Source organism: Festucalex cinctus, chromosome 19, assembly GCF_051991245.1.
Source record: "Festucalex cinctus isolate MCC-2025b chromosome 19, RoL_Fcin_1.0, whole genome shotgun sequence".
In the NCBI taxonomy this organism is placed as follows: domain Eukaryota; kingdom Metazoa; phylum Chordata; class Actinopteri; order Syngnathiformes; family Syngnathidae; genus Festucalex; species Festucalex cinctus.
The window spans coordinates 3,645,059-3,668,801 of NC_135429.1; the positions used below are offsets into that span (position 1 = coordinate 3,645,059).

General features: G+C 40.3%; 1 protein-coding gene and 1 long non-coding RNA gene across 17 annotated transcripts; one reads left to right on the plus strand and one right to left on the minus strand.

Moving 5' to 3' along the window:
• Positions 1-4,385: 4,385 nt before the first annotated feature.
• On the plus strand, positions 4,386-10,011 carry LOC144007754 (uncharacterized). 12 transcript variants are annotated; one of them, XM_077507618.1, is made up of 11 exons: positions 4,392-4,459; positions 4,534-4,591; positions 5,369-5,407; positions 5,756-5,840; positions 6,250-6,319; positions 6,578-7,480; positions 7,970-8,186; positions 8,473-8,517; positions 8,764-8,790; positions 9,257-9,354; positions 9,459-9,821. In XM_077507618.1, the coding sequence occupies exons 1-6, from the start codon at positions 4,411-4,413 to the stop codon at positions 6,898-6,900; spliced, it is 624 nt and encodes a 207-aa protein (XP_077363744.1). In that variant the 5' UTR covers positions 4,392-4,410; the 3' UTR covers positions 6,901-7,480; positions 7,970-8,186; positions 8,473-8,517; positions 8,764-8,790; positions 9,257-9,354; positions 9,459-9,821. The 12 variants fall into 12 exon arrangements, 10 of the variants coding, with proteins under 10 accessions (XP_077363744.1, XP_077363745.1, XP_077363746.1 ...); XM_077507619.1 differs by having other exon boundaries at positions 9,257-9,345; XM_077507620.1 differs by having other exon boundaries at positions 8,473-9,137; positions 9,257-9,345.
• Positions 10,012-16,024: 6,013 nt separating this feature from the next.
• On the minus strand, positions 16,025-23,609 carry LOC144007104 (uncharacterized). Of its 5 annotated transcripts, none has more exons than XR_013280085.1 (10): positions 22,341-23,609; positions 22,187-22,239; positions 22,015-22,076; positions 21,332-21,358; positions 20,918-20,959; positions 20,812-20,852; positions 18,765-18,816; positions 17,658-17,871; positions 17,323-17,367; positions 16,025-17,076 (listed from the first exon to the last, which is right to left on the minus strand). It is a non-coding gene; the product is annotated as an uncharacterized LOC144007104 (long non-coding RNA). The 5 variants fall into 5 exon arrangements; XR_013280084.1 differs by having other exon boundaries at positions 18,765-18,940; positions 19,733-20,852; XR_013280083.1 differs by having other exon boundaries at positions 22,015-22,239.
• Between the last annotated feature and the right edge of the window lie 134 nt (positions 23,610-23,743).

A 23,743-nucleotide genomic window follows, 5' to 3' on the forward strand; every position in this document is an offset into this window, starting at 1 on the left:
CCCTTTCGCTATGTGAGACATACCGTACACCTCCTCTCAGACTAGTTGGCCCCCTTCCCACCACCCAAAAGTCCCCCCTTCCGCTTCCTCCACCCACCCGGACTCCCCCCAGCTCCATCTCGTCATGCGTGAGTCATCAGAGGGTGAGAGGTCTGAGGCAAACAAGCTGCCACCGTCGGACATGCCATAACAATGCAGCACCTGTCAGGACGTCGGCATATGTGTGTGCGAGCGTACCTGTGCTCACAGCTGCTGTCACCTGCGAGGGAACATTTCTGCCAAAGTCTCAATGGGAATGTGTTGCAAAATTGATTGGTCGTCTGGCTTCGTGGCAGGAAGTGCCTCAAAACCAGCTAACGAGAGTTTGGAGTTTTCATGCAAAAACTATTTTTCACACCCATCATTATCCTGAGGGGGTGCGCCAGTGGATCCACCTGAAAAGACGTCCCCAGAAAGGTAGAGGTGCGCCCGATCCCATAGAGGGGAGGATGGACGGGTAATCGCACATTCTCAAAAAGGTGGAGGTGCGCTTATCCCAGGTCATTAATAGTAGGAGGGAGGGGGTGCGCATTTGTGGTTACACAATAGAGAGCCACTTAACACAGCAGAGCAAAACAAAGGAAACCACAAAAGGACTAGAAGATAAAAGGTGATCGTGGAGGTGCGCTCATCGTCATCATTAACCTGAGTGGGTGCGCCAGTGGATCCACCTGAAAATACGTCCCCAGAAAGGTGATGGTACGCCATATCCTAATCATCATTCTAGGATGGACAGGTAATTCTCAAAAAGGTGGAGGCTTATCCCAGTCATTATCCTAGGAGAGGAGGGGGTGCGCCTTTGTGGTTACACAATTGAGAGCCACCTAACACAGCAGAGCACAACAAAGGGAACCACAAAAAGAGCAGATAAAAGGTGATGGTGGAGGTGCGCTCATTGTCATCAGCATCATCAATTCTGGACAGAGGGGAGGGTGCGCCTGTGCGCTTACACAATTTGGAGCCACTTGACACTCGGCAACAAAAAGAGAAACACGAAAAGTGAGCGTACAAAAGGTTTATTTTTCCGCGTTGTTGTGTAAGCGCTCATTTCATCTTCCCACTCTCCTTCCTCTCGCACCCCCTTCCCTTCGCACACCCCCCTCTCCCTCCTGCTCACCCACACAGGTTAGATCCAATGGAAGGTGCCAGGCATCTCGGCGTGAAAGAATATTGCCATCTATTTTTTTTCCATAATCTCTTTCCTCCCTCGACACCCACACGCACTTTGGTGTGGGGAAGGGGGGGTGCGGTAAGAAAATGAAAAAGGGCGAGGTGGTAAGGTGGTGGGAGGGGGTGCGCGCTCATGAGAGCCAAGAGGTAGTTGTTATAGTAACTGCGTTTCTGTACCTGTCAATCACGGCTATTTCGGGCACACGGTTCCTATGGGGGGGTGCGCTATGAGTCGCGTGGCGCGCAGAGCTGCTTCGACAAGAAGAAAATTATAACGCGCTCAAATTAACACCCTCGGTGGCGCGCACCACTTTTTCTCACTTTTCTGTGTGAAAGACGGCGCGATATTGCGATTCTGGCAAAAAAAAAAAAAAATGCACATGCAAATGCTGAGATGATGATGAGGATGACGCATGACGCTAAAATGCCCAAAAAAAAAAAAGAAGAAATGATGAGTTGGTAGCATACCGTAACTCGCTGGAGAAGAAGTGTGGTGACGCCGGAGACCGCTCACTTCTACTAACTTCCTGTGTCAAAAACAAGTTGGTAAACAGCCACAGAGAAAAATGAGTCAGACATCAATTCACAAAACATGTTCACAGTCATAAAATGAGTCAAAAATTTCGAATAATCATAATAATAATAATAATAATAATAATGATGAAATATTAAAAATATTTTTTTTTAAAAAGAAAAAAAAGAGCCTTGCCACTTTTTTTGCTAGCTGGCTAGTGTGCTTGCTAACCATCACAACTGACAACTAATCATTTTTAATTAATCACAAATGCCATCATTAAAGTAAAAGACAACATTCCATCTGTCTGTCTTCATTCAAATAAACCTGAAACGTTTAAAAAGGTACCTCTTGACAGCTTAAATGTCATTTCAAGCATATTGTCGTGACTTTTGGGCTAACGAGCTCTGCCGCTACTGGCTAATTGTGGCTAGCAGTCTCAATCAAAACAACCACAACAAGCATTCATTAACTAAATAGCAACAAAGCTGTTTGCCTCTTTAAATATAACCATCTGAAAAAGTATGTCGGCTATTTTAAAGTTACGTTAGTCAATTATGTGTTATTTGAGGGATGTTACTAACAGCTACTTGCGGCATCGGGTAGATCTCTAAGATATACACCGAAAACTCTCCTTCATACTGCATGTATGTAAATAAATATCTTTAATTTCCACTATTCGCTTCCCATTTAGTCGACATTTGTTGTTGGGCTGGACAATATCGTCCGTCCATTCAGCCATTTTTGCAGTGGCAACCAACTCCGAGGAGAGAAAACTCAAAAAGCAAACAAAGTGAAGGAACGTGAAGGAACACTTTGAGGCGCCAATATGGCCGCTACTCTGCATTGGGGAGCCATTAAGCGGAGGCTAATTAATAGCTGTCAGCGCCGCCGCCGCCGTTCCCGCGCCTTTCACCGGCGTCATCCGCTTTTCCCAGCAATTAAAATGTGACACCCGCACTTTGGTGGAGAACGTCTTGTTAAAACGCTGCGTCGCTGAGACGCCAGACACCTTTCATCGCCGACGCCATGCTGTATTCTATTCATAAACTACAGAATGCAATTTCTGGAGAAATTGCGCGTGAAGGTTGAGAGGCTGAATAAAAAAAAATGTGGGATGATACTGATTGGCATGGAATGATAAGATGACCTGGAATGAACGGTTTAAAATTGGAAGTTTGAATAGAAAACTTTAGAAATTAGAGACGAAAAATAAGAGAAATTCTATTTTTGGCTTTTATTTAGAAATTTTGAAAGCAAAAAAGCGGTAGGATTAATCTGAGCAGTCGGAAAGGTTTTAATCGGTCAAAAAAATGCAGAAATTAGAGGAGAAGAACAACCAAAAATAAATCTGGAATTGTTTGGGACATTTGAATGGTGCTTGCATATCATATGTCCACCGCTTCGCACCGCTTTCGCTTGTATTGTATTGTGGTCTTGATTAACCTGTTGAATGATCATCGATTTTCACTGCTTTTCCAAGTGCATTATGGGTTATTTGGAGTGCACTACATTTCCAACAGATCCTGGAGGAAAATTGTCGGTACCAATCTGTTCATGAAAGAAAAATTAGATTAATAAACAAATAAATAAGAGAAACAATAAATAAAAAATAATTAACAAGAATTAGAATTTTATAACCAGAGCAAGGTGAAAATGGGAAGGGGCCAAAAATGATGTGGTGAAATTATATATATATATATATATATATATATATATATATATATATATATATATATTAAGTAAAGTAAAAGTAGTAATGTATAGTCAGGTTTTTGTTTTTGTTTTAAACGACCATGTATAGTGAGGGTTTTTTTTTGTTTTTGTTTTTTGTTTTTTTTTAACGACCATGTATAGTGAGGCTTTTTTTTTTATATATATATACAAATGTGTTCTATATATATATGTGTGTATTTATAGTAACTTACATCATATTTTTTTTAAGAAAAAAATCTTTTTTTTTAAATCCCTTACTATATACATCATGTGTTTGTTTTTTTTTTTGTTTTTTTTAGAAAAAAAACATTTAAAAAAATGCCTTACTATATATATATTATGTCATGTTTTTTTGTTGTTTTTTAAGAAAAAAAACTTTTAAAAATGCCTTACTATAGGCTACGTGTCATTTTTTACGTTACTGTACATCATGCTATTTATTAATCAATTGTTTTTTTATATGCTTATTTAATTTTCAAGTCATACTATACATCATGTAATTTTCAAGTCTCATAACATTCGACAACTCGCAAGTCAGCATTTGCGCACATAATATAAAAAAAGAAAATCACGTAATATGTTTGTGGATCTCAAAAACAAGTGAAAATCACAAATGTATTTGTGTGAATAATTTTGAGACAATCTGAACCCAAATAGCTGCATGTCATTTTGTAATTCTTACTATCCTTGTAGTCTTGTTATCGTGAAAAGTCCATCTCATTCCGGAGAAACGCAACACAAGACCGTTCTGCAATCAGATACAATTGCATTTTTTGTGGCGTGAAAAGCAGCCATTTCCATGTTAAAATAAAGCAGTGATGCTGATAGACCACGGGGTGGAGCTCGTGTGCAAAGCGCCGTTCTACAAGCAGAAGAAAGCGCCGTTCAATAAGCAGAAGAAGACTTTGATAGGTCATTTGGAGACAGGTGTGCTTCACACCTGTCTCCAAATGACCTGTCAAAGTCTTGTCATGTGCACGACGGGCAAGATGACGCCTACACGCGTGGCCTTTGTCTCAGGTAAGTGAACACGCGAGCAAATGTTTGGCCGGCGTTCGTTCCCGTTTCTCACGATGACACATCGCTTCTTGCAGGACTTGAAGTGAAAACTCCCAATCAACCGTCACGTTTACCTTCGTCTGTCAAATGCAGGTAGGCTACTATCTGCGCGAACTGTTAAGCTAAGCTAAAATAAGCTAAGCTAACCTTAGCTTAGCTTAGCCTAGCTTAGCTTCACAGGGACACGACGCTGACAACGTTTGAGGTTTGAGCATTTCACGTCACAATTCACTTCACTTCGCTTTATTTAGCAATTAATTTGGGTTCTTTTGACACCATTTCAAATGTCTTTTTGGTTTTGATGCTGGCCAGCTCTTTTTTGTTGTTTTTAATTGTAAATGACACACCTGAAAGCTTTGTACTGAATTGTATGGTTGTTGTTGTTGTTACACTGTTTATTGGTTCGGTTGAATTTTTTTTTATTTCTGGTGGCGTGTAACTAGTTTTCTGTGTTTTTATCATTTGTCATTCTTATGGAGTTTGTTGTCATGGTCAAATGTTTTTTTTTTTTCTTTCTTCCCCCTTCAAATCTGATGTATTGCATTTGTAATAATTGTACTAACCAGCCGCCCACCATCATACAATTCATGTGAAAGGGTTATTTAATATTGTCATTTATTTTCCTTGAATGTTTTTTTTTGTTTTTGTTTTGCAAACTTGTGAACGATTTTTTGCAAACTTGTGAACGATATTGTCTAATGTACTGGTTTTGTTTTTTTCTGTGTATTTTTTTTTTGGCAGTCTTATAAAGTTGGCTGTCTGGGTCATTTATTTTGCTTCAATGTGAATTTTTATGAGGGTGAAATGTACAAACACACAAATGAAATTACGTTACTGGCACACGATTAATGGCACGTGTGTGTTTTGCAGGTTGGAAGAGGAGCCAAATGGGATGAGGCAAAGCAACAAGTCAAGTATCAAGCAGCACACAAAATTTTATGTATTAACTCTTGTGTGGGGAGCATGTGAACACAAGGGGGCACTGGTGGGGGCGCCTTGCTTGACTTTTTTTTTTTTTTTTAATTTTCTTTCCTGCTAGATGAGAGGTTGATTTGAAATGAGGACAAGTTGGAAAGGACTCAGAGCTGATTGTTGGTTGGAATTGTCTTGCTTCAGGTGGTCTGGATCCAGAGTTGTTGTTGTTGTTGTTGTTGTTGTTGTTGTTGGCGGCGGCCAGTGTAGGCTTGGAGGAAGGACTCCCATCATGTTGATGAGCACAAATTGAAATAAATCAAATTCTCTCACTCTGTGTTTCAGGGGTGTGGAGGCACCAGCTTTAGTGAGGGCTACCGAGAGGAAGTGGACATTTTGTTTTTTTGGAGGCGACAAAAAAAAACAACAGGTAAGAGAAAAACTACTGAGCACAATAATAAAATAAAATGAATCCAGCCCATGCCGGTTTGTTTTTGGCTGAACAGCCGTACTCAACATTGGGACTTGTTGCATATGCCCATTCAGTCAAAAAACACAACATATGTCTCTTCTATGCCGTTATACTTCAAAGTCTAATGTATAGTTTATTTAAAAAATAAAAACCCCACAATTTTTCAGTTATACTTATTTTCCAGCCCCTCCCTGTACAGATAATATAGCCGTTTAAAAAAATAAAAAATTGGAAACAGTTAGCTTTTAAAGTTAGATGAGCAACAACTTGATGTTATGGCGGCAGCGTGATAGATGAAAGGCATGGGTGGAAGCATGACAAACTTTTTTTTTTCTTTTTTTTTTTTTTTTGTTCTCCTCCTTCCCAGCCACTAACTTGTGTGAAGCTGCAGGAGGCCCACGCAGGAAGATGGAAGATGCTCCAGCCACGAAACAAATGTAAGCACTTATTTATCATATTTTCTTCTTTAGTAATTCCTTATTTGCAGATTGTCAGAATTTTATTCCCCAGTAAGGCATTTAAAGTTGCATTAAAAAATTTTTTTTTGAACTTTTCTCTTGAACAGAAATTATTTCAGAATTTTTTTTAACTGTGCACCTTACGGAATTTTAATTTAAAAATATTACTGCTGTTATAATGCATTTTACTTTTTATTTGAACCACTAATCCCCCCCCCTTTCTTATTCATGAACCAGGTGAAGAAAGCAGTTGTTGCTGTTCACTGGAATCCATCCATCCACCTTCCGCTTATCAGAGGTCGGGTCTCGGGGGCAGCAGCTTTAGGAGGGGAAACCCAGACCTTCCTCTCCCCAGCCACTTCAACCAGCTCCTCCGGCGCGATCCCAAGGCGTTCCCAGGCCAACCGAGAGACAGTCTAGTCTCTCCAGCGTGTCCAGGAGGCATCAGAACCAGATGCCCGAGCCACCTTCACTGGAATCGTCCGTTGCAAACGACCTTTGACACGTTATATTTCACATTGACTGAACATTTGTTCTCACTTTGTTTGGTTTGGGGTTGACCTCCCGTTTTTCTGACTTGCAGGCTGTCTTAGGGCGACGATGGTCCGATGGGAATTGTGGCTCAATTCATATGAACATGCTTCGTGTTTTTTTTTTTTTTTTTTTTTTTTTTTTTTTTTTTTTGCAGGCTGGATGATGAGATGCTCCAATCAAATAAGTGACACTCAACATTTTGTTTGTTTCTGCTTTTATGTTTTGTGTATTGCGCATTGATTGACAGGTCTTGAGGAAAAAGCGCTTCTCAGACGAGTCCACCTGCAGCTTGTTAAATGCAATCTTGTTTTTTTTTTTATCAACATTGCGTAACACTCGTCTGTTGCAGCCGAGTCATCTTGGAAGCTGATTGGTTCCCTCCATCTGCGCTCTCGTCTCCACGTTGCTCAAATGTTTTTTTGTTTTTTTTGTTGTTGTTTTTTTTGTTTGTTTTTTTCTTGGGATGCTTCAGGTCAGGGGATGTCGCCAACCTTTCATCAGCTTTTTGGACTCGTTTATAAATAAAGGATTGCACAATTTTTATTTTTTTCCCACAGGTTGGGAAGCCACATGAAAAGGCTGGACAAAGGTCACAAAAAACACCAGGCAAGTAAATCAAGTACTTTTGAAGATTTTCTTCAATTTTTTTTTTGGTCATTTTGCTGCAGGGTTATAGTTTTGGAATTTTCATTTTAGTTTTTATTTTGTTTTGAGTTTTGTTTGTTAAATTAGTGTTCAGACTGGTTCTTTTTTATTTTTAAGTATTTAATAAATGCTTAGTTTTACTTTCAGTATTGTAAAAAAAAAAAGTGCACAATATTTAAAAAGCATGGGAGCAACGTACCATATTTAAAATCATCAGCCATAAAGGTTCATGCATTCAATTACCAAAGACTAAAACGGACATTTTTGCTATGATCATATTTAGTTTCTTTTTTTTTTTTTTTTTTTTATAAAGCATTTTTGTTTTGTTTTTTGTTTGTTTTCCATTTTGATATTTCATTTTTAAAAAACTTTTTTTTTTTTTTCTGTAATGTTTTTCTCAGAGTAAATGAGAGGTGTTAATTGTTGTGCCGTACCTTGTTTTTCTCGTAGCACGTGTTGCAAGGTGGCGTCAGAGTTGGATGGGGCAAATGTGCAAAAATCCACCGGATGAGGGGAAGAAAAGCAATCGACACAGAGAAGAAGTCCACGTTTTGTTTTGTTCTCCAATTTCCACGTGAAGAAGCCGCTTGGGCCGACGAGACGCGACAAGTGCACAAAAGTCGTGTGCAAGTTTTGGAGGGTGCGAGAGGAGCCGGCTGAAAAGAAGGTAAACAAATGTTTGGCAAATTCAGAAGCAAGCTACTTTTTCTTGGGCTTTTGGAACTCCATTTCTAATCATATCTCTAAAACTGAGACAAAAACAAAGTATATCACTAACTTAATTGGAAATAGTTGTGTACACTTATCAACTAAAGTGCCCTCCTTTGGGATCATAGAACAGATCTGAACAAAACACACACACACAAAAAAAACGTAACGATTAAGAAGACTGACATTCCTGTCAGCACTCAATATTGTCTTGTTGCACTCAACTGAGTGTTTTTGTATTTTAGGGAGACATTTGGCTTGTGCTTCACTGAGGATCTTCATTTTTGCTGGTATGGATGCAACTGCTGTCATCAAGTTCTTATTTTGCATGGATGCTATTTTTAAAAACGATTTTCAAATCTCACATACCACAATTTGAGAACCTCATGGTGCTCTGTTTTATTTGTATGTACACTTCATGTGGATTGTTTAATATTGTGCAGTATTTACCCTGCAATAAATGATTAGACTTTTTTTTTAATTTTTTTTTTTATAATAAATGTGATGAAATCTTGACGTTTTCTTTTGTGTTGCAGAGCCTGCGATGGATCAGACGTATGAGGGTAATATGTATGGTGGCACACAACTGATGAATTTGTTTGCTTTTCCCCATCAATTTAGGAATCATGAGGCACCATAAAGTTGACTTGACTTGACATGACCCGACGAGATGTTTGTTACTGTCTGAATTGTGACCAATAGGGGGCAGAATATGGAGGGGTTGTGGCATGCCTTTAGTTGTGGTTGCAGTCAGGGCAGTTGTGGAAAGTGTTGCGAGAGCTGGTGGTTGCAACATGCTGCTGCAGTTAAGTGTTTGCAAGATCTTGCTGGAGATGTTTGGTTGTTTGTTGTTTTGGCTTGTCTGAGTTCAGTTTTGATGGCAAGTTGAAAGCTGGGGTGTTCAGTCTAGGTAGGATTTCAGGCGGGTGTCTCATATTGATGGGTTGTTTTTTTTTTTATGTATTTATTGTATTTATTTTTTGTTTTTTTTAATTTTTTATTTATTTTTTATTTTTTTGTCTGTTTCAGGCTTGTCTCAGCACCAGCTCATATAAGAGGACCTGGACCAAGCAGCTTTTTAGTTTGAGTTGGCATGCGCAGAGCCAGCAACCTTCCAGGTTGGGCGAGTATGTCTTTTGATTCTCTCGTTACGTTTGTCTTCACTCTGTCACCAACTCACTGGGTGTGCACCAACTCACACTGACTGCATGTTTGTCCTTTTCGGCCGGAGCTGTGCGTCCAATCACGATGATGAAGCCTCTGTACATCTATCAAATGTTCATAACTTTTTTTTTGAAACTATAATTCTGGATGAAGCTGAAGCTTGCTTTACTTTTGTATGTTCCCAATGTGCTTTTCTGCTTGAATTAAAAAAAATGTAACATGATTACAAGTTGTCTGTTTGTGATACTGGGGAGGGAGTACATTCATGATTACACATCTGTACAGTTGTTGCACTATATTTTGCCAAGCATGCTGTGTAATAAAGCATTAAAAACATGTTGCATGAAGCATCAACATATTGTCTGCTGTAATTGAAAGTACAGATCCTGACACTGCTGTTGTGAATAAAGTGAGGGTTTTTGTTGTCTGAGTTGTTCTTCTTCCCGTCATGTACTCAGGCCTGGGATTGTTGGTACTCAAAGCATGGCAAGCTGCTGATGGCTCTTCTGCTGCTGTCGGTGTGCGCTTCAGGTACCTGTGACTGCATTCAAGTGACCCTCAACACCTCAAGCTGAGGTTCATGACCTACATTTCAGATTTCAGTCCCATCCGCTTGCGATGATCTGAAACATTTCAACTTTTTGAGCCAGGGCACCAATAGCAGGCTAAGAGCTAATTAATGTGAATGGTGACCAGTTTGATACGAGTAACTTGAACGTTTGTGTGAGGACATTTATGTTATTGATAAGCCACTTGAATGATAGACTTAAATCATAATGTCCCATCTCTGGTGGGATCCTTGGATGCTACCTGTCTAGATGTAAAGACCAGGATGCGTAGAATTTCAAACTTCAAAGCCGGGATGATTAAATAGAGCTGTCAATGTTTTTTAAAATCGTATTAATCATGATAAATTGCTAAATTAAAAAGGCTTTTCATCAATATTTTAGGCTTGACAAATTTAAGGAGCACCTGTTGTGTTCTTTCGATCTTCAATGTTATGACGTCTTCAACAGTTTTTGATCCGTTGCACAGGCTCATCCTCTTTTTCTAATCGGTTAATTACCTGCATAATTTAAAATTGGGGGCATTTATGAAATGTACTTTAATGCATGTAGTTATGTTGATTTCTCAAACACAACCAGTGCGACCTTGAACATAACATCCGCTGTCAGCTAAAGGATCACCTGCGGTCAAAATTAATTGTATGATTGTGTGTTAATGCAAGATTAATGTGATATTTTTTGTGATTAAGTACTTAATTCAATAATTCAATACAATTCACCAAAATTAATAGCTAGTCAGTCTTCATGGCGGGGTGGGGGGTCCTAATATTATACTAATACTATAATATATAATATATATATATGTATAATATAATATACTCTAATACTATATAGTATATTAATCATATATCAATTATCAATATCAATTATATAATAATTGACAGTTGAATAGCACTAAACAAGTCCATTCAATCGCCGTTTTCCAACTTTTTTTTTCTCTGTCACAAAAGTCATTGACAAGTCCGAACATCCGGGCATTTGATATTTCTCCAATACAACACAATGCAAATGATTCCTTAAAACTGCGTTAAAAAAAATTACGTATTGTAGTTTTTGCCTGTGACTATCATGCAAACCAGGCGTATTGCTATAGTAGTCCAATGATATTTCATCACATTTTGAAATCGAAATAATCCTCACAAATCAAATGAGTAATTTTAGTCATTCCAAGGATCCAAAGGCCATGCTTTTCAATAAGATGAGAGCGTCATTCACGGAGGTGGCCGCCATTTTGACTCATGACGTAAACTCGTAATTGACAATTGGAAGCTGGCGGTGCCGTGTACCTGGCGCTGGTCACGCATTGCAATACAGTACAGTACTAGAAATATACCGTTGAAAAGCTTGACCGTGCGACCGCCAGTGGGTAGTCGGAATACATTTCCCATAATTACTAGCGGCAAAAGCAGGAAGTATTTCTAGTTACGGTCAATGGCGATCGCTTGCTTTTGCAGGAGTTGCATACGGCAGGCCGCGCTTCAGGACCATTTTACACTAAATAACTGTGTAGAAATACATTTCCCATAATTACTAGCTGCAAAAGCAGGAAGTATTTCTAGTTCCGGTCAATGGCGATCGCTTGCTATTGCAGGAGTTGCATATGGCAGGCCGTGCTGCAGGACCATTTTACACGGAATAACTGTTTTAAAAATAAAATTAGAAAACAACTTGGAAAAAAGTAGAGAAGAACGTTTGCATGTTAATTCCACAGATAGAAAGCTGAGTATAGTTACATTGATATCAAGATCATTGTTTCATATCCTGTAGGGAATCACATTCATTGTTACGTTGACTTTTGACAGAGGTTAGTGATACGCACAGTTGGGAGCGAAACAAGGTTAGGATTAGGGTTAGTTGCAGACAATACACAGATATTTGCATTTGACACAGTGAGGCTCGAACCCTGGACCTCAGGGTTCGCAAGCGGCGTACTTCACCACTCGACTATCGGTACGCTGAGGGTGACCGCCGCTCTGCGTCCTTATATGTGAAACAATCCCATTTTTCAGGCCAGGGGGCGCGTCTCTTAGGAAGCAAAAGACAAAAGTGCGCAGAGTCGGGAGGCCGTCGTTGCCACTCTGGTCCAGCGGTCAAGGTTACCGCTTGCCGCACCGCGGGTCCCGGGTTCTAATCCCGCCGCGGGCAGCTTCACGCATACAAACGAATTATATTGTAGTCACAATCATATAGCATACAATATATATATATATATATATATATATATATATATATATATATATATATATATATAATTATATACATATTACTTACTCAATTAAAAACTATATGTAGGTAAATAGGTAGCTTCTGCTAGCTATAATGCTCATAAACAATATTTATATTTATTTGTTAATTGACTCACACCAAGCCCCGCCCTCAACCCATCCCCTACCTACCACCATACTGTATTGTTAGTGACTACATATATTCAGAAGCCCCGCCCCCTACCCACTAGCTTACTATATACAGTGCTAGCATGTAGTAAGCTAGTAGGTAGGGGCGGGGCGAAGCCCCGCCCCCTACCCACTAGCTTACTATATACAGTGCTAGCATGTAGTAAGCTAGTGGGTAGGGGGCGGGGCGAAGCCCCGCCCCCTACCTACTAGCTTACTATATACAGTACTAGCATGTAGTAAGCTAGTAGGTAGGGGGCGGGGCTTCGCCCCGCCCCCTACCCACTAGCTTACTATATACAGTGCTAGCATGTAGTAAGCTAGTGGGTAGGGGGCGGGGCGAAGCTACCCACTAGCTTACTATATACAGTACTAGCATGTAGTAAGCTAGTGGGTAGGGGGCGGGTCGAAGCAGTACTAGCAGTAGCTAGTAGCTTCGCCCCGCCCCCTACCCACTAGCTTACTATATACAGTGCTAGCATGTAGTAAGCTAGTGGGTAGGGGGCGGGGCGAAGCCCCGCCCCCTACCCACTAGCTTACTATATACAGTACTAGCATGTAGTAAGCTAGTAGGTAGGGGCGGGGCGAAGCCCCGCCCCCTACCCACTAGCTTACTATATACAGTGCTAGCATGTAGTAAGCTAGTGGGTAGGGGGCGGGGCGAAGCCCCGCCCCCTACCTACTAGCTTACTATATACAGTACTAGCATGTAGTAAGCTAGTAGGTAGGGGGCGGGGCTTCGCCCCGCCCCCTACCCACTAGCTTACTATATACAGTGCTAGCATGTAGTAAGCTAGTGGGTAGGGGGCGGGGCGAAGCTACCCACTAGCTTACTATATACAGTACTAGCATGTAGTAAGCTAGTGGGTAGGGGGCGGGTCGAAGCAGTACTAGCAGTAGCTAGTAGCTTCGCCCCGCCCCCTACCTACTAGCTTACTATATACAGTGCTAGCATGTAGTAAGCTAGTGGGTAGGGGGCGGGGCGAAGCCCCGCCCCCTACCCACTAGCTTACTATATACAGTGCTAGCATGTAGTAAGCTAGTGGGTAGGGGGCGGGGCGAAGCCCCGCCCCCTACCCACTAGCTTACTATATACAGTACTAGCATGTAGTAAGCTAGTGGGTAGGGGGCGGGGCTTCTGAATATATGTAGTCACTAACAATACAGTATGGTGGTAGGTAGGGGATGGGTTGAGGGCGGGGCTTGGTGTGAGTCAATTAACAAATAAATATAAATATTGTTTATGAGCATTATAGCTAGCAGAAGCTACCTATTTACCTACATATAGTTTTTAATTGAGTAAGTAATATGTATATAATTATATATATATATATATATATATATATATATATATATATATATATATATATATATATATATATATATATTGTATGCTATATGATTGTGACTACAATATAATTCGTTTGTATGCGTGAAGCTGCCCGCGGCTGGATTAGAACCCGGGACCCGCGGTGCGGCAAGCGGTAACCTTGACCGCTGGACCAGAGTGGCAACGACGGCCTCCCGACTCTGCGCACTTTTGTCTTTTGCTTCCTAAGAGACGCGCCCCCTGGCCTGAAAAATGGGATTGTTTCACATATAAGGACGCAGAGCGGCGGTCACCCTCAGCGTACCGATAGTCGAGTGGTGAAGTACGCCGCTTGCGAACCCTGAGGTCCAGGGTTCGAGCCTCACTGTGTCAAATGCAAATATCTGTGTATTGTCTGCAACTAACCCTAATCCTAACCTTGTTTCGCTCCCAACTGTGCGTATCAATAACCTCTGTCAAAAGTCAACGTAACAATGAATGTGATTCCCTACAGGATATGAAACAATGATCTTGATATCAATGTAACTATACTCAGCTTTCTATCTGTGGAATTAACATGCAAACGTTCTTCTCTACTTTTTTCCAAGTTGTTTTCTAATTTTATTTTTAAAACAGTTATTCCGTGTAAAATGGTCCTGCAGCACGGCCTGCCATATGCAACTCCTGCAATAGCAAGCGATCGCCATTGACCGGAACTAGAAATACTTCCTGCTTTTGCAGCTAATAATTATGGGAAATGTATTTCTACACAGTTATTTAGTGTAAAATGGTCCTGAAGCGCGGCCTGCCATATGCAACTCCTGCAAAAGCAAGCGATCGCCATTGACCGGAACTAGAAATACTTCCTGCTTTTGCCGCTAGTAATTATGGGAAATGTATTCCGACTACCCACTGGCGGTCGCACGGTCAAGCTTTTCAACGGTATATTTCTAGTACTGTACTGTATTGCAATGCGTGACCAGCGCGAGGTACACGGCACCGCCAGGTTCCAATTGTCAATTACGAGTTTACGTCATGAGTCAAAATGGCGGCCACCTCCGTGAATGACGCTCTCATCTTATTGAAAAGCATGGCCTTTGGATCCTTGGAATGACTAAAATTACTCATTTGATTTGTGAGAATTATTTCGATTTCAAAATGTGATGAAATATCATTGGACTACTATAGCAATACGCCTGGTTTGCATGATAGTCACAGGCAAAAACTACAATACGTCATTTTTTTTTAACGCAGTTTTAAGGAATCATTTGCATTGTGTTGTATTGGAGAAATATCAAATGCCCGGATGTTCGGACTTGTCAATGACTTTTGTGACAGAGAAAAAAAAAGTTGGAAAACGGCGATTGAATGGACTTGTTTAGTGCTATTCAACTGTCAATTATTATATAATTGATATTGATAATAATTGATATATGATTAATATACTATATAGTATTAGAGTATATTATATTATACATATATATATATTATATATTATAGTATTAGTATAATATTAGGACCCCCCACCCCGCCATGAAGACTGACTAGCTATTAATTTTGGTGAATTGTATTGAATTATTGAATTAAGTACTTAATCACAAAAAATATCACATTAATCTTGTATTAACACACATTAATCATACAATTAATTTTGACCGCAGATGATCCTTTAGCTGACAGCGGATGTTAAGTTCAAGGTCGCACAGGTTGTGTTTGAGAAATCAACATAACTACATGCATTAAAGTACAGCATTTCATAAATGCCCCCAATTTTAAATTATGCAGGTAATTAACCGATTAGAAAAAGAGGATGAGCCTGTGCAACGGATCAAAAACTGTTGAAGACGTCATAACATTGAAGATCGAAAGAACACAACAGGTGCTCCTTAAATTTGTCAAGCCTAAAATGTTGATGAAAAGCCTTTTTAATTTAGCAATTTATCATGATTAATACGATTTTAAAAAACATTGACAGCTCTATTCAATCATCCCAGCTTTGAAGTTTGAAAATCTACGCATCCTGGTCTTTACATTCAAGTGGCTTATCAATAACATAAATGTCCTCACACAAACGTTCAAGTTACTCGTATCAAACTGGTCACCCTTCACATTAATTAGCTCTTAGCCTGCTATTGGTGCCCTGGCTCAAAAAGTTGAAATGTTTCAGATCATCGCAAGCGGATGGGACTGAAATCTGAAATGTAGGTCATGAACCTCAGCTTGAGGTGTTGAGGGTCACTTGAATGCAGTCACAGGTACCTGAAGCGCACACCGACAGCAGCAGAAGAGCCATCAGCAGCTTGCCATGCTTTGAGTACCAACAATCCCAGGCCTGAGTACATGACGGGAAGAAGAACAACTCAGACAACAAAAACCCTCACTTTATTCACAACAGCAGTGTCAGGATCTGTACTTTCAATTACAGCAGACAATATGTTGATGCTTCATGCAACATGTTTTTAATGCTTTATTACACAGCATGCTTGGCAAAATATAGTGCAACAACTGTACAGATGTGTAATCATGAATGTACTCCCTCCCCAGTATCACAAACAGACAACTTGCACTCATGTTACATTTTTTTAATTCAAGCAGAAAAGCACATTGGGAACATACAAAAGTAAAGCAAGCTTCAGCTTCATCCAGAATTATAGTTTCAAAAAAAAAGTTATGAACATTTGATAGATGTACAGAGGCTTCATCATCATTGTGATTGGACGCACAGCTCCGGCCGAAAAGGACAAACATGCAGTCAGTGTGAGTTGGTGCACACCCAGTGAGTTGGTGACAGAGTGAAGACAAACGTAACGAGAGAATCAAAAGACATACTCGCCCAACCTGGAAGGTTGCTGGCTCTGCGCATGCCAACTCAAACTAAAAAGCTGCTTGGTCCAGGTCCTCTTATATGAGCTGGTGCTGAGACAAGCCTGAAACAGACAAAAAAATAAAAAATAAATAAAAAATTAAAAAAACAAAAAATAAATACAATAAATACATAAAAAACAACAACCCATCAATATGAGACACCCGCCTGAAATCCTACCTAGACTGAACACCCCAGCTTTCAACTTGCCATCAAAACTGAACTCAGACAAGCCAAAACAACAAACAACCAAACATCTCCAGCAAGATCTTGCAAACACTTAACTGCAGCAGCATGTTGCAACCACCAGCTCTCGCAACACTTTCCACAACTGCCCTGACTGCAACCACAACTAAAGGCATGCCACAACCCCTCCATATTCTGCCCCCTATTGGTCACAATTCAGACAGTAACAAACATCTCGTCGGGTCATGTCAAGTCAAGTCAACTTTATGGTGCCTCATGATTCCTAAATTGATGGGGAAAAGCAAACAAATTCATCAGTTGTGTGCCACCATACATATTACCCTCATACGTCTGATCCATCGCAGGCTCTGCAACACAAAAGAAAACGTCAAGATTTCATCACATTTATTATAAAAAAAAAAAAAAAAAAAAAAGTCTAATCATTTATTGCAGGGTAAATACTGCACAATATTAAACAATCCACATGAAGTGTACATACAAATAAAACAGAGCACCATGAGGTTCTCAAATTGTGGTATGTGAGATTTGAAAATAGTTTTTAAAAATAGCATCCATGCAAAATAAGAACTTGATGACAGCAGTTGCATCCATACCAGCAAAAATGAAGATCCTCAGTGAAGCACAAGCCAAATGTCTCCCTAAAATACAAAAACACTCAGTTGAGTGCAACAAGACAATATTGAGTGCTGACAGGAATGTCAGTCTTCTTAATCGTTACGTTTTTTTTTTGTGTGTGTGTGTGTTTTGTTCAGATCTGTTCTATGATCCCAAAGGAGGGCACTTTAGTTGATAAGTGTACACAACTATTTCCAATTAAGTTAGTGATATACTTTGTTTTTGTCTCAGTTTTAGAGATATGATTAGAAATGGAGTTCCAAAAGCCCAAGAAAAAGTAGCTTGCTTCTGAATTTGCCAAACATTTGTTTACCTTCTTTTCAGCCGGCTCCTCTCGCACCCTCCAAAACTTGCACACGACTTTTGTGCACTTGTCGCGTCTCGTCGGCCTAAGCGGCTTCTTCACGTGGAAATTGGAGAACAAAAAACGTGGACTTCTTTTCTGTGTCGATTGCTTTTCTTCCCCTCATCCGGTGGATTTTTGCACATTTGCCCCATCCAACTCTGACGCCACCTTGCAACACGTGCTACGAGAAAAACAAGGTACGGCACAACAATTAACACCTCTCATTTACTCTGAGAAAAACATTACAGAAAAAAAAAAAAGTTTTTTAAAAATGAAATATCAAAATGGAAAACAAACAAATAAAAAACAAAACAAAAATGCTTTATAAAAAAACAAAACTGAAACTAAATATGATCATAGCAAAAATGTCAGTTTTAGTCTTTGGTAATTGAATGCATGAACCTTTGGGGATGATTTTAAGTACGGTAGATTTATTTTGATATTAACTGGAATAAAAGATGTTTAAAGTGTGTTACACAGAAGTGACATCAAGCAACAGCCAATAGAAAAGCATCTTCAGATAACGTTGCTCCCATGCTTTTTAAATATTGTGCACTTTTAGTTTTTTTACAATACTGAAACTAAAACTAAGCATTTATTAAATACTTAAAAATAAAAACAGAACCACTCTGAACACTAATTTAACAAACAAAACAAAAACTAAAATGAAAATTCCAAAACTATAACTCTGCAGTGTGTACATGTTTTTAATGTTATATTACACAGCATGCTTGGCAAAATATAGTGCAACAACTGTACAGATGTATAATCATGAATGTACTCCCTCCCCAGTATCACAAACAAACTTGCACTCATGTTACATTTTTTAATTCAAGCAGAAAAGCACATTTGGAACATACAGAAGTAAAGCAAGCTTCAGCTTCATCCATAATTATAGTTAATAAAAAATAAAAAAAGTTATGAACATTTGATAGATGTACAGAGAGGCTTCATCATTGTGATTGGACAAGGAAAAGGACAAACATGCAGTCAGTGTGAGTTGGTGCACACCCAGTGAGTTGGTGACAGTGGAGACAAACGTCGCGAGACAAACAAAAGACATACTCGCCCAACCTGGAAGGTTGCTGGTTCTGCTCTTCAACACTTGCACCTTTGTTTGGGGACACTGCCAGAAAAAGAAAACAGACTCATGTGAACGTGTTGTCATCCATGTTGGTACACAATAAAATTGTACATAACTCAAAAGCAATGAAGCCGTTCATCTTTGTGTACATTTCTTGTTCTTCAGCCTGAAACAGGAAGAAAAAGAAAAAAGGTTTGATTCTTCTTGCTCAATCATGATGGAAACCTCATGCAAAGCCTGCACTGCACGTCAAGTCCAACCAAAAAGCTGCTCGGCCCCCAAACAACTTCAACAGCTTGTGAGACTCGTCTTCTCCCCTTAAAAACAAGCACACGAATGCACATGACGACTTGCGCGATGGTTACTCTTGACTTTGGCCGCTGCTGCTGCGGTTCAACTTGACGGACTCCGGCTCCTTCCTAAAAGATGAAGTCAAATGCATTTGTCAAGCCCGTTCCTCACAAACGCCATCTCAAAGGACTTCTTGAGACGACAGCGGGCCAAAGGTTCACGGGTGGCATCCCCCGACCTAAAACGCCACCTGAAGAAGAAGAAGGAAAAAAAAAAAAAAAACCTTCACAAGGGAACAAGCGGTGGATCGACTGCCTTGTCCTTGGGCCATGCGGATTGGCTGCCACCGCAATCCGCCGCACTCAACTGAAATCCTACATAGGAATCATTAAAGCTCCCGTTCACCATTTCCTCACGCCGCAGATTCTTGATTTTGTCTGGAATTACACCTTTACCTCGTCCCATCCAGCTTCGTGCGAGACCTGCAGCAGCAAGAACTGTTTATTCAGTTAACGCGTTGTGTTACCTTTGCTGGACTCTTAAACCCTGAAGAACACAAACACACATGATTCCTTGCACTCTCATCTTTTGCGTATGGGCTTGCATGCAGTGCGAGTTGGTGCACACCCAGTGAGTTGGTGACAGTCGAGACAAACAAAAGACATACTCGCCCTCCCTGGAAGGTTGCTGGCTCTGCTCTTCAACACTTGCACCTTTGTTTGAGCCAGAAAAAGAAAACAGACTCATGTGAATGTGTTGTCATCCATGTTGGTACACAATAAAATTGTACATAACTCAAAAGCAATGAAGCCGTTCATCTTTGTGTACATTTCTTGTTCTTCAGCCTGAAACAGGAAGAAAAAGAAAAAAGGTTTGATTCTTCTTGCTCAATCATGATGGAAACCTCATGCAAAGCCTGCACTGCACGTTAAGTCCAACCAAAAAGCTGCTCGGCCTCCAAACAACTTCAACAGCTTGTGAGACTCGTCTTCTCCCCTGAAAAACAAGCACACGAATGCACATGACGACTTGCGCGATGGTTACTCTTGACTTTGGCCGCTGCTGCTGCGGTTCAACTTGACGGACTCCGGCTCCTTCCTAAAAGATGAAGTCGAGCCCATTCTTTACAAACGCCATCTCAAAGGACTTCTTGAGACGTAAGCTGGCCAAAGGTTCGCGGGTGGCATCCCCCGACCTAAAACGCCATCTGAAGAAGAAGGAAAAAATAAAAAATAAAAAATTAAAAATTAAAAAAAAAACCTTCACAAGGGACCAGCAGTGGATCGACTTCCGTGTCCATGGGCCATGCGGATTGGCCGCCGCCGCAATCCGCCGCACTCAACTGAAACCCTACATCGGAATCATTAAAGCTCCCGTTCACCATTTCCTCACGCCGCAGATTCTTGATTTTGTCTGGAATTACACCTTTTCCTCGTCCCATCCAGCTTCGTGCGAGCAGCAGCAGCAAGAATTGTTTATTCAGTTGACGCGTTGCGTTACCTTTGCTGGACTCTTAAACCCTGAAGAACACAAACACACATGATTCCTTGCACAGTCTCATCTTTTGCGCATGGGCTTGCATGCAGTGCGAGTTGGTGCACACCCAGTGAGTTGGTGACAGTGGAAACATCGCGAGAAACAAGACATACTCGCCCAACCTGGAAGGTTGCTGGCTCTGCTCTTCAAAATCAAAAATCAGCAAATTATTTTGCCTCTATATTCCAAAAATACACTTTTTTTGTTTATCTGACTTTTTGGCACATCCGACTTATTGTCCAATATGTACACTGCAAAATGAAAATGTCAAAATCAGTTGTGAGCAGGTGACTGACTGTGTTGATATACTCATGACCTTGGTCCAGGTCCTCTTCTACGAGCTGGTGCTGAGACAAGCCTGAAAGACAAATTTTTTTTTTAAAATGGATCAATATGATGGACTGCCTGAAATCCTACCTACACTGTGCACCCCAGCTTCCAACTTGCCATCAAAACTGGACCCAGACAAGCCAAAACAACCACCGAACATCTTCAGCAAGATCTTGCAAACACTTAACTGCAACCATCAACTCTCATGACACTTTCCGTACCTGCCCTGATTACAACCACAACAACTAAAGGCATGCCACAAAACTTCATACTCGGCCCCCTACTGGTCACAAGTCAGACAGTTTCAACGCCAACAAATGTCTCATGTCAAGTCACTTTGTTCGTAAATTGATGGGGAACGCAAACAAATTCATCGGTTGTGTGCCACCATACATATTACCCTCGTGCATCTGATCCTTCACAGCCTCTGAAACACAAGAACAGAAAAATTCATCAAAACCCAACATTTCCAAAAATCACACAAAAAAGGGAGTCATTTAACTGGAGTAAATTTATAAATTAAAATGTACTGTATTTTCGTGTTTTGTTTTTTTAAAACACGCCGCATGAACTGTACAGAGAAAAAAAAAAGCAATGTATTCAACAGTGGTTCTCAAATTGTGATACGAGATTTGAAAATAGTTTTTAAAAAGCATCAATGCAATATTCAGTGTTGACAGTCCTGTTGTCAGTCTTAATTATTAAATATAGAGAGTTTTTGTTTTTACGTAAAATTAAGTTAAGCGACTTAATTATACAAAACTATTTCCAATTATACTGTCTCCTTTTTGTCTCAGTTTTAATGATATTATGGAGTTCCAAAGTGAAAACCAGACACTTGCTGGCACAGAATTGAGATGTGTAAAATCCAAAACGCTTTGCACTGATGAGGGGGTACTTGGTTTAAAAATAATTTTTTTCACGGGGGGTGGGGGGAGGTGTACACAACTGGAAAAGGGTTGTGAATCACCGTTTTACAATACCAGAATTATTTTTATTTTTTTTAAACAAAGACAGCAAACCCTCCAAAATGAAAGGGTGGAAAAAAAGGGGGGGGGACGGCTGTAAGTATATAGCACAAACCTTTTCTTGAAGGTGTTCCTGTTCCTCAGGTAGTAAAAACTGCTGCAAAAAGCACAAAACCACTGTGAAAAACAACGGCAAACATTTTCAAATCAAACTAGTGTGCTGGTCTTTTCGCGTCAAAAATGCAGTCGAGCTGGTCGCCATCTTGCCATGTGGCCATTTAGTGCACCTGTTGACACCACCACTCCCCATGGGCACACCTGTCTCCAATCATCTCGACGCCTGAAACCGAGATGTTCTTAAATGAAACCGCAATCAAGGCCAAACAGCACGTTTACGAAAAAGTTGGACACATTAAGCCTGAGGCGTTCAAACGAAATTACCTCGATAGGCTCGGCCAGCGTCCATTTGTGCTACGATAGAAATTCGAATAAGGTACCACTTCCGGGTGGCCTGCAAATTATTTCCCGCCAACACTTGACTTCCTGGGAACCGCCCTGCTGCTTCCGGCGGGGACTGACGCCACCTTGTGGCAAGAAAACAGCCTGCTAGACCAAAACGGCCCAAATTAAAATTGAATCAATCACTTGACTTTTTAATTTTTTTTTTATTTTTTTTTTAAATAAAAGCCAGTGACGTCACAATATTAAAGGGAGTGTGCTTCTTTTAAATGCTTTGGGAAAGGTGGCCCAAGATGTACATGACAAATGGCAACATAGCGTTTGGGTGCCACCATTAAAAAAATAAAATAAAAATATTAAAACCATTTTTAATCACCCCTGGAAGGCAGCAACGTGGGAGCAGTCATTGGATTGTAGTGCTGCAACCTGCGCTGAAAATAACTTGACAAAGCAGGAAACTGATGACGTTAAAGTGTAATGTAAAATATCGGCATCAATACATCATAGGCGATTTTTTATTTTATTTTTTTTTAAGCGGAGTGATTGAGGCAAAAATGGAGCGTGATGGATACGGCAGGCTACCAGCAGCAGCTCCCTGCCAGCATGGCCGCACATCCATCCAGACGTCACGCTGTGCCGCCATCTGCCACATGCGCGCGTGCTACTATGCAAGATCTTTTACAGCGACGCCCGCCCCCCCCCTTCCCAAAAAAAAAAAGGCCACCTTATTTAAGGTGGCATTGAAAGGAATGTGCTGCAAAAAAAGGTAGAAAGACAAGATTCTCTTGCTCTCACACAACTCTCACCAAGGTTTTGAAAATTTGTATTGGCACCTACAATTTTAAAAATATTTTTGGTAATGAAATACAAATTAACTACATCTTGTTTATAATCCAACTTGCAAAGTTACCACCACCTCTCTCACACTCTTAAAATGACACACATGCCCACTCTCATAGATAACACAGCATCATTAGCCTTTCTTGACAGCAATTTAATATGTGAGGATCACCTGCGGCGGGGACCGTGACGTGATGGAGACGAAAACCTCACAGGACCGCAATTTGCATGTCATTTAAACACGGAGGTCTGCCCCCTCCCACCCCCACAGAGATCTTATAAGGAAGGAGAGAGGGGGTAAAAAAAAGAAAAAAAAAGAAAAAATGACACCAATAATTGTAGTTGGCAGCGCTGCCAACATGTGGTCACTTTAGACTTTTGGTTTTTGTTTCTTTTTAAACACCCATCCATCCATTAAATAAAGCTTTCATACTTGGTAATTTAATTATAAATGAACCCATTTTTAATTTATTTTAAGTGCATGTCCTCTAGAAAATGTCATTTTAAACAAAAGACAGCGAAACGATGCAACTGCCCTGCAAAGA